Raw genomic sequence first — 11,861 nt, 5'->3', positions numbered from 1 at the left:
GGCTGTGCATGCTCTCAGAACTTTATTAGGTGGAGTTTGGGCAAGACAAAACCCCTGAAACAGTCACCCCTGGCTTAGGACAACTGGACTGGAGGAGCCTTTGCTTGGAGGCTTGCTTTCGTTGAGGTGAAAGCTTTGAACTGCTCTTGAAAGGGAGCTGCCTGGCTGGATGTCTCAGCATCTCAGTTCAGATGATTTCATATGGACAGCCAGAGGGAGGCAAGTCTTTGGGGCCGAGACCAAGCCCCTGCTTGAGATGAAGATCAGCAGGTGCCCAGGTTTGACAAAAGGGGACCGACCGAGACAAATGAGAGAAGGAGCACTTTCTTGAAGAGGTACGGAGGAATGACAGAGCAAGAGAAGTTGTGATTCCTCAATGGTGCCTGACCTGCAAACCCAAACCTTCCTGACCAGGCAGAAGAGCTCGGGAAGGCCTAACGGCAGAAGGGGGAACTGCAACGGGCCCCTGGAACGGCATGGCTCTCTGCTGGCTTCTATCACATTTACAAATACATACATAAATACACTACATACAACAGGGAGCTAGGGTGGCAGGTTCCCCCAGATGCTTGGCTGACATAACTGCATGGCTCAGGAGTTGTAGGAAAGGGTGCTGGGCTCCCAGGTATCTGCTCCATGTGCTCACTCTTGCCCAGGGAGACCCCACCCCAGACCCCCCATCTTCAGGTTCAGGTTCAGTTTGTCCAGTATGGAGAGTTGCCATAGGTGGCTTTGGAGGCTTGAGACTTGGGCTGCAGGGAGCTGGGCTGGCTGCGCTGGGCCGAGCCACTCTGAGGAGGGAGGGGGGGAGGGAGGAGGGAGAGAGGCTGTCAAGGCTGCAGCAGGATCCCTGACCCAGGAAGGTGGAGGCCTCCGCTACTGCTCACCTGGGCATCCTGCGGGAGGTGGTGGTGCAGCAGCTGCGAGTGGGGCTGCTGGTGAGCAGGCAAGATGTGCAGGAAAGGTGGGGGCGCATAGCCAGGGGCTGCCCCAGGGGCCAAGGGCCCTGTGGAGCCTAAGGCTGAAGGCAGGCTGAAAGGCGGAGGGGTCCCTGCATGAAATCCCTGCTTGTCAAAAGTCTGCAGTACAAAGATGACAGAGGTGGCCATCAGGTTGGACCACACCTCCCAGCAGGCTTCCCCTCCACCCTGTCCCTTCCTCCCTCACCTGAGTCTTGTTGTAGACAGACCCAGCCATATCAGGGAGGCCAGCGGTGCTTGAAGACACCGACACTCCTAGGAGAAAAGGCAATTATTCCCACAAGAGCTGGTGCCAGGTCCAACCTCCACACACGCGTTCCAGGGCAGTCTGGGGTAGCCCTCAACCCAGGAGGAGACTACTGGAGGAGGGATGGGTGCTACCTTTGGCAGACCCAGACCCCGCAGACTTGCTGGGAGCCTGTGCTGCACCGCCATAGCCAGCCTTCGTGTAGTCTCCGGCCGCTGTACCCTGGGTCAGGTCGTCGTAACCTGGCGTTACAGAGGATGTGTGAGCCAGGCAAGCGTGTCCTTGAGGTCCCCATGCCCCTACGTGCAGGAGTAACCTTCACCTGTGCTGTAGCTGTGCTGGCCATAGCCGCTGGTCTGCTGGAAAGGGGTGCTGGGCGTGCTGAGGTTCACACCGTGCTGCTTGGCTGACGCTGGAGGAACCTATTGGAGCAGACACGTAAGGTGTCTCGTGTAGGAGCAAGGTGAGGTGATGACCAGCACCTGGCTGCAATACTGTCACATGCCAGCGCACTGAAGAGTTGCAGGACCCTCCACCCCCAATGTCCACTTTTGTCCACAGGAGCTGGAATTTGGGTTCCAGGGCTTGCAGGCTTCTCAGCAAGTGTGCCGATACTCACAAACATTGTGGGCCCATACTGGAAGGCACCGGGCATGCCTGTGTAGTAGGGCAGGCCAGTGTAGCTGTAGCCAGGCGGCAGCGCAGGATTCAGGAAAGGCTGTTGCGCAGTGTGGTGGGCCTGGGACTGGCCCTGCTGGGGCTGAGCTAGTGTAGTGGCAGGTGCAGGTGATGCGGAGTCACCTCGGCCAAACTTGGTGACATCACCTAGAAGAAAGTGGCAGTAACTTGAATTACTGCCATTATCCACCCAGTGGAAAAGCCAGACTGATTCCCTGGGCTCCTCTGTGGACAACTGGAAGACTCCCCTCTCAAGCTTCATCTCCGGAATCCACTGTCAGGGACTAGGCCTGCCCGTTTCTGCTTCTGGTCCGCTGAACACACTCACCTGAATAGGGGTTATTAATTAAGCTCCCATCTCGGCCTGCAAGAGCTGTGGGGGCGGCGAAGGGAATCCCCCCGTAGTAATCCTAGGAGAGAGAAAGGAGTCTGGTCAGCAGCTGGCCCAGCCACACTCATGGAGGCCGCCAGGTCCTGGGTGCCTGCTGTGCCCTGCCAGTCAGAGCTGGTACAGGCCATGACTCAAACACACACTTGGACCTCTGGCAAAGGCTGCAGGCATTGGCACCCCTGGCTTTTCAGGAGCGAGAATTAGAAAAGCCACTAATTGGAAATCAAGCCAACACTGCTTGAAGGGACAGGAGTTATGCCAGGTAGGCAGGGGCAGAAGCAGGATGCCAAGTGCAGTCTCTTAGGGCCTCCTCTCCCTGTGGTAAGCATGGAGACAATGGCTGACACAGCAGAGGTGCCAATGGAGGGCATAGGCCCAGTGTGCTGCTCTGTGAGGAGGGAACCCTATACCACACCTGTGGCCACCACTGCCAGGCACAGCTACCCAGGAATCCTGGTGGTCAGCAAGAGCTCCCAGCAGCCCTTGAACCCACTCTTCTCTACCCTGAACAGCCTCGGCCAGAGGCCCTCAGTCCAAATACAGCAGGTACAGGGGATGCTCAGAAGGGGGAGCCCTTACACAGAAAATGGGTCATTCTAAAGGCAAGAGTTGAACAGATGTACAAACATGAATTAGGGGGCCTAGTGCAGTAGCCTAGTGGCTAAATTCCTTACATTTCATGCTCCGGCATCCCATCTGGGCATGGGCTTTAATCCTAGCAGCTCTGCTTCCCACCCAACTCTCTGCCTGTGGCCTGGGAAAGCAGTTGTGGATGGCCCAAAGCCTTGGAACCCTGTACCCGCATGGGAGACCTACAGGAGGCTCCTAGTTCCTGGCTTTGGATCAGCTTAGGTCCAGCCATTGTGGCCATTTGGGCAATGAACCAGCATTTGGAAGATCTTCCTCTTTGTAAATCTTTCCAATCACAGTGGTTAGCTCTAGCTGCTCACTCTGCTGGTGGCAGAACAGTAACACATGGGCCTGGTGTGCTGGCCTAGCAGCTAAAGTCCTCGCCTTGAATGTGCTGGAATCCCATATGGGTGCCGGTTCTAATCCCGGTGGTTCCACTTCCCATCCAGCTCCCTGCTTATGGTCTGTCCTTAGACAGTCCAAGGCCTTGGGACCCTGCACCCGCGTGGAGACCCAGAAGAGGCTTCTAGCTTCAGATGGGCTCAGCACTGGCCATTTCGGCAGCTTGGGGAGTGAACCACTGGACGGAAAATATTTGTCTCTCCTCCTCTCTGTATATCTGCCTTTCCAATAAAAACTAAAAAGCAAGACGTGACAAGTGAACATGGGTCACCTTGCTGAGGGACACGTGTGGTCAAACCCAGAGGGGGAGGAAGGCTTTACCAAAGTCCAGGGCCAAGGAAGCAAACCCTATTGTGCCACGTGGCTTTCCTTTAAAAACCAAACAAAAACCCCACCACTGCTACCCATGAGCAGGGAGGATGGGAGCCTTGCGTAGCATAGGGTCTTGTCCTAAGCCCAACCAGCCAATCGAAACGATTTTATCAAGGCTGATACACAGTAGGGTAGGCAAAGCCAGGCAGGGTAGCAGCGAGGGTGTGGTGCCCAGGAGGCACACGTGCAAGCCCCACTGTGTAGGCATGCTTCCACCCACCATGGGCAGCCGGGACTGCAGCATCTGGAGCTCATCGTAGCCGTAGATCTGCAAGAGACCCAGAAAGGGCCTGTCAGGAACCCTGCCATGAACAGCAGCTGGACAAGCCTCACCGGGGAGTTCCGGCTTTGACAGGACATAGGGGAGGACCCATCAGGGTTCAGGGGGGCAGATGTGGGATGGCAAGGTGGGCACCCCATGTGATGCCCACCACCTCCCTCCCCCAGAGTTCCCGCCAAGTCTCTGCCCCCGGACCAAGGCAAAGGGGCGCTGGGGATGCTAGGGGCTCACCGGGTAGGCAGGAAGCAGTCCTCCAGGGCCCACAAGGTACTGGCTGGGCAGCAAGGGTGGCAGCCCCTGGGGCAGATTTGGGGGCGGCTTGCCTGCAGGGAGACCAAGCACACAGTGCTGCATGGCTGCGTAGGGCGACTCCACAGCTGCTCCGGTGGGAGGTGTGGGCCACGGGACAGACAAGCGCAGACCAGCATTTTTCGGGATATTTCCAGGATACAGAGCTCGGTGTCTGGGCAGAGCCCCTCCTCTGCAGCCACAAGCATCCGAATCTGCCTCTTCCCAGGCAGAGCCAGGTTTTCCAGCAGCTCCCAGACAGCCTGGCTCAGATGACAACTGGTCACTCAATGTGGCCAGCAGGAGCCCGTGGGAGGGTGCCCTCCTCCCTGCTGTAGCACCATGTCCGCCCTTGCCCTAGGTCTTGAACAAGGACAACCAATATGAGGGGCCCTGAGTCTGCCTCGCGGGAGTCCCCCAGACAAAACCTCCACCCCCAGCAGGCCATGGGGGCAACAGGAAAGGCCCCTGCAGCACGCACCTGAGGTCACCAGGGGTGCGGCCCTGGCCCCGCTGCTCAGTGCACTCCCGGCACCCCCACCCAGGCAGAGGCTGGTGGCTACGTTCATGTTGCTGGGCAGGCTGGCTCCTGAGGAGGTGGCACTCGAGGCAGAGGTGGCTGTTGTAGAGAACGTGGCAGAGGGCTGCAGGGATGGGACACTCTCCACACTGGCATGCTGGCAAAAAAAACAACAAACAAAAAACACAGGACACAGGGAGCTGGAGAGGGCAGCAGAATGCTGGCAGAGCCGAGCCAAAGCCGTGTGCTGTTCACCTCCCCATGGCTGCGGAGATGAGAGGCAGAACAACTTCCCACCACTGATCCTGCTGTAACTTAATCCTGAGACTAGCGGTCATGTGACAACACTGACAGTGCTCTGGACTCTGAGCAGAGGGACGCACAGAAGGCGTGGTAGATAGAGGGCGCTCTTCTGTGAGGTGGAGGTACACACAGGGTGGGTGCCCTGCCCCTCAGCCCCAAAACTGACAACTCGCTTCCACCATGTCCTTCCACAAGGAGGTGGCCCAGCTTGTGGAAGATCCACCCTCTGCTTGGGGACCTGCCTCCAGGAGCTGATGCTGACTGAGGCTCTGGGCCAGGAGCTCAGCCTGCAGCCTTTCCTGCAGGTCAGTGCCCACCTACAGCCTGATCCTCTTCACCCCCTGCCACCAGGCCCGCTTGCTCGTTGCCCCCTCAGTTGTTTCCTCTGTGTGGTCTCTGCAGAACAGGTGCCTGTTAGAAGGGATTCTTCCCAACAGGACTTGTACTGGGACCCAGGATGGAGTTAGCAGCGAAGCTACTCTTCTCTAAATGGCTTTCAAATGAATCAAAACAAAGCCCAGAAAATTAAACCTCTGCTGGCAGATGAAAATCAAACAGCTTGGACAGTTTTTAACAGGAAATTCATCAGCTGCCCAGCCCCTGCCCCGAGGATATAGTAGGTGTGGGAGCAGTGTTGCCACGGGCCAGGCATGCCATGTCGCAATCAGCAGCACAGCCACCTGGCTAGTGTGAGACATTTCCTTCTAGCAGCTTGAGACCGGACCACAGCCCCTCAGCACTGCACCAGGAACTCACTGTGTGGGAGGTGCTCACAGAGAGGGCTGCATGCGAGGAGGGCAGGCTGCTCGGATGGCTGGAGAGGGAGCTGGAAGACAGAACAGACCGCCCAGTGTCAAGGCAGGGAGGGCTGGACTCGGGCTCGTCCACATCCCCAGAGAAACCATCCAGTCCCCATCATGTGCCGGCTGAGCACAGGGACTGAGGGCGCTGGGAGCTGAAATGATCAGTGGGCCAAGGTCACTCTACAGCTTCAGCCCATGAAGACCATCAGCGCTGGGCTGCCCGAGGAGTCCGCTGTGTCTGCACACCCCACTGAATCTGTGGGGTACGGCTCTGTGCTCTACCAACAGGCCACTCAGTGCCTAAAACGCGAAGTCAGAGTAAGTTAAAGGCTTCTGGCTCTAGACTAGAGGTGGGCTGAGTATGTCGCTATCCTCAGAAGGCGGAGACCACCAGCAAACCCACTGGCCCACCCACCCTACTAGGATCAGCTCTCTGAAGGCAGGATAGGTGCAAGGCACATGGCAGTGACCCAGAGCCACAGATCCACCAAGATCCGAGGCCTAGGACACCTTCTGGAGGTGTTGGGGGATGACAGCAAGCTCCCATCCCCACCTTCCCAGGGGATCAAGGACTCTGCTAGCCACAGACCTCTACGCACCTAAGGCCTTCATATCTGGAGTCTGCACGCGAGGGGATTCACGCAGCGGCCCAGGGCATCAAGTGCTTTGCTCACGAAAATACACTTGCCCCTATGTGCCCCTCCTGAGACACACCCTGTCCCTTTACCTGCTTAGCTGAGAGAGAGGGCTGCCAGGTTGGGTCAGGGAGGGCAGACTGGCAGTGTGCTGGGAGCTGGAGGGCAGAGGCGCAGTGCATGAGGTGGAGCTGGGCAGGGGGCCCACAGCTGGAAGGGCCGAGGCAGCGTCTGTCGTCTTTGGAGCTGGAAGAGATGAAGCAGTTGTAAGGAAAGACATCAGCTAGCTCTGGGCCGCAGTCCGAATGCCCGGTAAAGCTCGGTTAAGCCCCTTCTCTGCTAGCAGTGGGCCACCAGAGGCCATGTGGTGGCAGACTCTGCCAGGCTTGCGCTGGACCGATTCCTTCTGCACACCTCACGGCCCCCTGGCCTTGCGCAGCATGCAGAACAGAAATAAGAATGACAAGGCTACCTGCAAGAGGCGGCACGCTCTCCTCTCAGAAGCCTGTTGAGGGTCTCCTGGCAGGACAGAGCTCCCACAAGCATATCCAGCAAGTTAGCTCAGGCCACTGCTGCTGCCACACTGAGGGCATGTGAGGGCAGCGAGCCAGGAATGCAGAACCAATCGGCTCCAACCAGCCATACACGCATTGTGTAACACCCACAGTCAAAAGCATGGTGAGAAGGGCCGAGCCACATGCTGGACCAGGTCAGTCTCAGAGACCAGAAACAGCTTCCTGAGGCTGCAGTCAGGTGGGTGTAACCATGGAAAAGACTCAGTTCGGGGTTCTCCACACATTTGGCTCAGATATGTGCTTGGAAAGGAAACATCACTGTCTTTTCCAGAGAGCAGCACTCCACCCTCCGCTGCTGGCAGCACGAGGGGCTCAGCATGAAGCCCCCTGGGCCAAGGGCGAGAAGAAAACAAAGACGTAGCAACAGGTTCACCACCACATCACTTCATGAACCTGGCCACCCGAGGCAGCCTGCTTCCCACTGGCATTGCACCCCAATGGAAAAACCTGTCATCATCTGCCTTGCCCAGAACTAAAATAAATTGTAATGGCTGGGCCGCAGGTTATATTGCTAACACCTGGGCCCAAAACTCCTTCACTGCAAGTCAGGTAGGGAAGAGAATGGGAAGCAACAAATGTATGTCACATGCAAACAATTGTCTACTAAATACTTCCCATATTGTTTGGTACCGAAACTTAGAACTTCAGTATGCGCCTGCCACCCTAGGCCTGCACCAAAGCTCCTCCCGCCCAGAAGCTCCAGTGGCTCACAGGCTTGGGGCTGTGGGATCCTGGCAAGCCAGCCAGGACATCAAACCTGAAACAAGACTCTGGTGCCCCCACGTTGTCATTTTTGTTCCAATCAAGGTCCTATTTCCAAGCCACTGCAAATACTGGCTGCACATTTACCTTACTGAATCAGGACAGGAAACCACTAGCATCCCTAACAAGCTGGTCAGGGCTCCCGGAGGTGCATCACCATGTTTCCTCCCAAGCATCCAGAGTATCTTCTCTAGCTTCCTAAGCCAAAGAGCTACAGACCCGAAAGCCAATGAAAAAGGGTGGCCATATTCTGCTTTGAAAGTCTCAATGAGCCTGTCACCAGCTCCTGAGAACTGTGAAGCCAAGCAAACCTTAAATAGATCGCACATTCTGCAGTGTGATCAGCAAAGAACATGAGACTATCACCTCCTCCGTCCTCTGGCTGTGACATTTCTAAAAACGTTATATCAGGGTCTGGAACTGCAGAGTGGATTAAGCTGCCATCCACCTACATCCCACAGCTTCCTGATAATGTGCCTGCAAAGGCAGCAGCAGATGGGCCTAGGGTTCAGGCACCAGCTACGCAGGTGAAAACAATGGAGCTCCTGCCTCTTCAATCAGCCTGACTGAGGCCTAGCGGCTACAGCCACAGAAACAACCGATAACAAAGGCTCCTTTCCCTCTCTCTCTCTTCCCTGTTGGTCTGCCTTTCAAAGCAATAAATCCTGGTGCCAGACGCGATGGCTCAATTGGCTAATCCTATTACTAGCAACTGCTGGGATCCCATTGGGATGCTGGCTCATGTCCAGGCTGCTCCGCTTCCCATGCAGCTCCCTGGTTGGGGCCTGGGAGCGTGGTAGAGAAGGACCCAAAACCTTGGGATACAGAAGCTCCTGCTTCAGAATGACTCAGCTTGGGCCGTTGTGGTCATTTTGGGAATGAACCAGCACACATGGGATCTTTCTGCCTCTCTCTAAAATTCTGCCTTTCCAATAAAAATAAATCAATTTTAAAAAGTGATAAATCCTTTAACAACAAAGCCACCACCAATCACCTGCTGGTGAAAAATCTCTAACTAATCTTCTTTACATTACAAGAACAATAGCTTGATTTTATTAACCAGTTTATTTAGCTCCTCTGTAGTGATAACAGCGCAAAAGTGTTAAGCAGAGAAAAATAAAAACACTAGCAGCCAACTGGTGCGCTTGTCAGCATGTGAGTCCCGCGTGCTCTGCTGGGGCTGCCGCAGGCATGATGGGAGCAGAGCCATTTTACTCACCATCTAGTGTCTGCTGACCCCGATCGCCACCATGTCCATTCTACAAGGAAAAGAAGATAAAGTAAGTGATAATCACCTAAATGACTTCCAAAGACCAATAGTGCTTTATTGTTTTAATAAAAAGAGAGGCAATTTGCTATGATGTAATAAATTGTAGGGAGCAGACATTCTTGCAAACCAGATTCAGTGACTGGAGAAAAACAACACAGGCAGCCATGAAACAAACGTCAAGCCATTAGGAAAGATCCTAACTGGACAGATTATGTCCCACCATATTCCCATCTCCTCTAACAAGTTCTGTCTTTCTGTCTCGCTAACATCCCTTGGGTAAGAAAGTACTTCCAAGTCATTAAAAACACTCTCATGCTAAGCAGTGCAGTGCAGTACTGCCTGAATGGATCTCACTGGAAAAAAGAGAAGTGACCTTGCGGCACAGCTTCTGCCGCAGCCGTTTGGACAGGGCCCACTAGAGAACAGAACCCAAATAAACGTTTTGGGAGCCGTTCTGGGACACGCGGCACAGATGGAAATTGGCCTCCCCAGTGAGAGAAGCAAACTCAAGGCACGAGGGAACGGGAGGACGGAAAAGCTCAGACACTGCCACAGCTGAGAAAGAGCAAGAGAAAAAAGACAAAGCAGAGTTTTCCACATAAACATCAAAAACTAAGGAGAAAGACCATTTACCAATCGTGCTTGCAGTAATCTAAAACAAATCCTGCTCAGGAGAATGTTATAATTACGGACAATGCTTCTACTTTGCTTCGGACTGACTCAGCTCGAGCCAGTGTGACTACTGGGGGAGTCAAACAGCAAAACTGCCTTTCCAGTAAAAACAAATAAACAAAAGGTTGCAATCAAAGAAAGGCAACCCCATCAAATCTCACAGTTGTAAACCGAGGGCTGTAATTGTCATTCGGCCTAAGAGCCAGGATGCCGCATGGAATGCCTCGCTCTGTATCAGAGCGCCCAGAATCTCACGCCCAGCTCTGCTACTGTGGGCCCTGGGAGAGAGCAGGCCACTGCTGCTGCTCACACGGCAGACTTGGATTTAGGCTCCTGGCTCCTATTCTTCTGAAGATTTGGGGCTCTCTTTCTCTGCTTCTCAAAATTAAGAAACTAGACGGGTAGTAAGTAACCCAAGTACTAGCCTGCTGCCGGTCCTGAATGAAGGGTCACATCTCTCCAACACTGATCTGCACCATTTAACTAAAAAAGCAAGAAGCAGACAAATGTAAGAGGACTGCTTTCACATCTGCTCAGCCAGGGACACCAACACCCCACATCAGAACGGGGCTTCAGGTCAGGGATGCTCAACTTCTGACCCTGCCTACTGCCTGTTCCCCCTCCCACGGGCAAGACAAATCATCAACAAGGTGCACAGGGCCAGGGTGTTGCAAGCAACAGACAAGTAACCGACGGACACACAGATGCACAGGACGCTTGTCACTGCGGGCACTCTTCCCATGAGGTTCTCTGACAGACTGGAACATGCGTCCCCCAAAGGCGCTGAGAGAACAATCCCTGGGACAAAGCAACATGTCTGCCCCTCTCCGCTCACATGCCAACATCAACAGTAAGCGTCGCCCCCTCCGCAGATGCCAAACATGAACGGGACAATACAGAATCGTGGAAAAGCTTGTGCCAGTAAAATAATATCTGAGATGGACAAATTTGCTGACCAACAAAAATTAAAAACTACAGTGCCTGAAAAGCAAATGACAGAAACCAATTGTATCATTCATTAAAACCTCCTCAAAAAGACAACTTCTGGCCTAGACCGCTCAACAGATGAATGCCGACATATTAAACCAGGCACGAGGCTAATCCCACAAATGTCCTCAGAGAACATGAAATGAGTTTGGAAGTGATTAAGCAGAGATAAAATCATATAACACAATAGCAAGCAAATGGCTAATCCTGAATCCAGTTTGGAGAATCATTACGTTTTAATCTATGGAGCAAAAAGTCTAGCAGATGTTCAACATTATCTATCTGAGGTATATCTAAGAATGATCTAATAAGTACCTGAGGATATAGAGTAGAAAGCTCAGGTCTGAAAGTCACCTTCAGAGTTACAGCAAAAATTATCAGATTGGAGACTGATGTTGTAGTGCAGTGGGTTAAGCCGCCGCCTGCAACGCTGATATCCCATTTGGGTGCCGGTTCAAGTCCCGGCTGTTCCACTTCCAATCCAGCTCCCTGTTACTAGTGCACCTGGAAAAGCAGTGGAAGATGGTCCAAGTGCTTGTCTCCTCACCACCCACATGGGAAACCCAGATGAGTTCCAGGATGCTGGTTTCAGCCTGGCCCAACCCCACCTACTGCAGCTATTTCAGAAATGAGCCAGTAGATGGCAGTCTCTTCCACTCCATGACTCTGCCTTTCAAATAAATAATGCTTTAAGAAAACTGATCAGACTAAACAGCAAAAGCAAAAAGCCTTCCTGGCTAGTCACATGCCCTACTCTAAGTTGTCTTAATTGAGGTCAGACCTAGAGAAGCCAGAAACAGGCCAACAAGTAGAAAACAGAAAAACAGCATAGGGTGGAGGGCTGTACTGGCTCTCAATTTCTATGGAAATGACCATTGAAGAATCCAGAGTGACTGATTCGTGACAGCCAAGGCACAGTTCTACTGAAGGCTTTGATGTAAGAACAATGCAATGGGGGAAGGGAGAAGAAAAAAAAAAAAAAAAAAAAAAAAAAAGAAAGCTCTAACTCAAAATATGTCCCAAGGCATAGCCAGGGATTTGGATGTCAAATCCAATACAGCAGAAA

The 11,861-nt window shown here is 53.6% G+C and overlaps 1 protein-coding gene and 1 non-coding gene across 3 annotated transcripts in view; both read right to left on the bottom strand.

Moving 5' to 3' along the window:
* Positions 1-594: 594 nt before the first annotated feature.
* The window catches only part of LOC121167652 (ubiquitin-associated protein 2-like), a 62,380-nt gene continuing 51,113 nt past the window's right edge, over positions 595-11,861 (bottom strand). Inside the window, exons 1-14 of one of the 2 annotated variants that reach the window (XM_040997200.1) lie at positions 11,111-11,262; positions 9,086-9,125; positions 6,622-6,775; positions 5,848-5,917; positions 4,750-4,945; positions 4,212-4,303; positions 3,921-3,968; positions 2,234-2,315; positions 1,847-2,052; positions 1,550-1,649; positions 1,362-1,469; positions 1,168-1,235; positions 888-1,079; positions 595-791 (exon numbers count right to left, since the gene is read on the bottom strand). In XM_040997200.1, the coding sequence (XP_040853134.1) occupies positions 696-791; positions 888-1,079; positions 1,168-1,235; positions 1,362-1,469; positions 1,550-1,649; positions 1,847-2,052; positions 2,234-2,315; positions 3,921-3,968; positions 4,212-4,303; positions 4,750-4,837 (1,080 nt within the window). In that variant the 5' untranslated portion in view covers positions 4,838-4,945; positions 5,848-5,917; positions 6,622-6,775; positions 9,086-9,125; positions 11,111-11,262 and the 3' untranslated portion in view covers positions 595-695. Of the gene's footprint in view, positions 792-887; positions 1,080-1,167; positions 1,236-1,361; positions 1,470-1,549; positions 1,650-1,846; positions 2,053-2,233; positions 2,316-3,920; positions 3,969-4,211; positions 4,304-4,749; positions 4,946-5,847; positions 5,918-6,621; positions 6,776-9,085; positions 9,126-11,110; positions 11,263-11,861 lie in introns of those variants that run through there. The other variant, XM_040997199.1, reaches the window with a different exon arrangement.
* LOC121167657 lies at positions 7,295-7,375 on the bottom strand. The gene has a single exon (XR_005885618.1). It is a non-coding gene; the product is annotated as a small nucleolar RNA SNORD121A (small nucleolar RNA).

This window comes from Ochotona curzoniae, unplaced genomic scaffold (assembly GCF_017591425.1).
Source record: "Ochotona curzoniae isolate NIBS_2020 unplaced genomic scaffold, NIBS_Ocur_1.0 patch415, whole genome shotgun sequence".
NCBI lineage: Eukaryota > Metazoa > Chordata > Mammalia > Lagomorpha > Ochotonidae > Ochotona > Ochotona curzoniae.
This window is presented reverse-complemented; position numbering and strand designations above follow the sequence as displayed.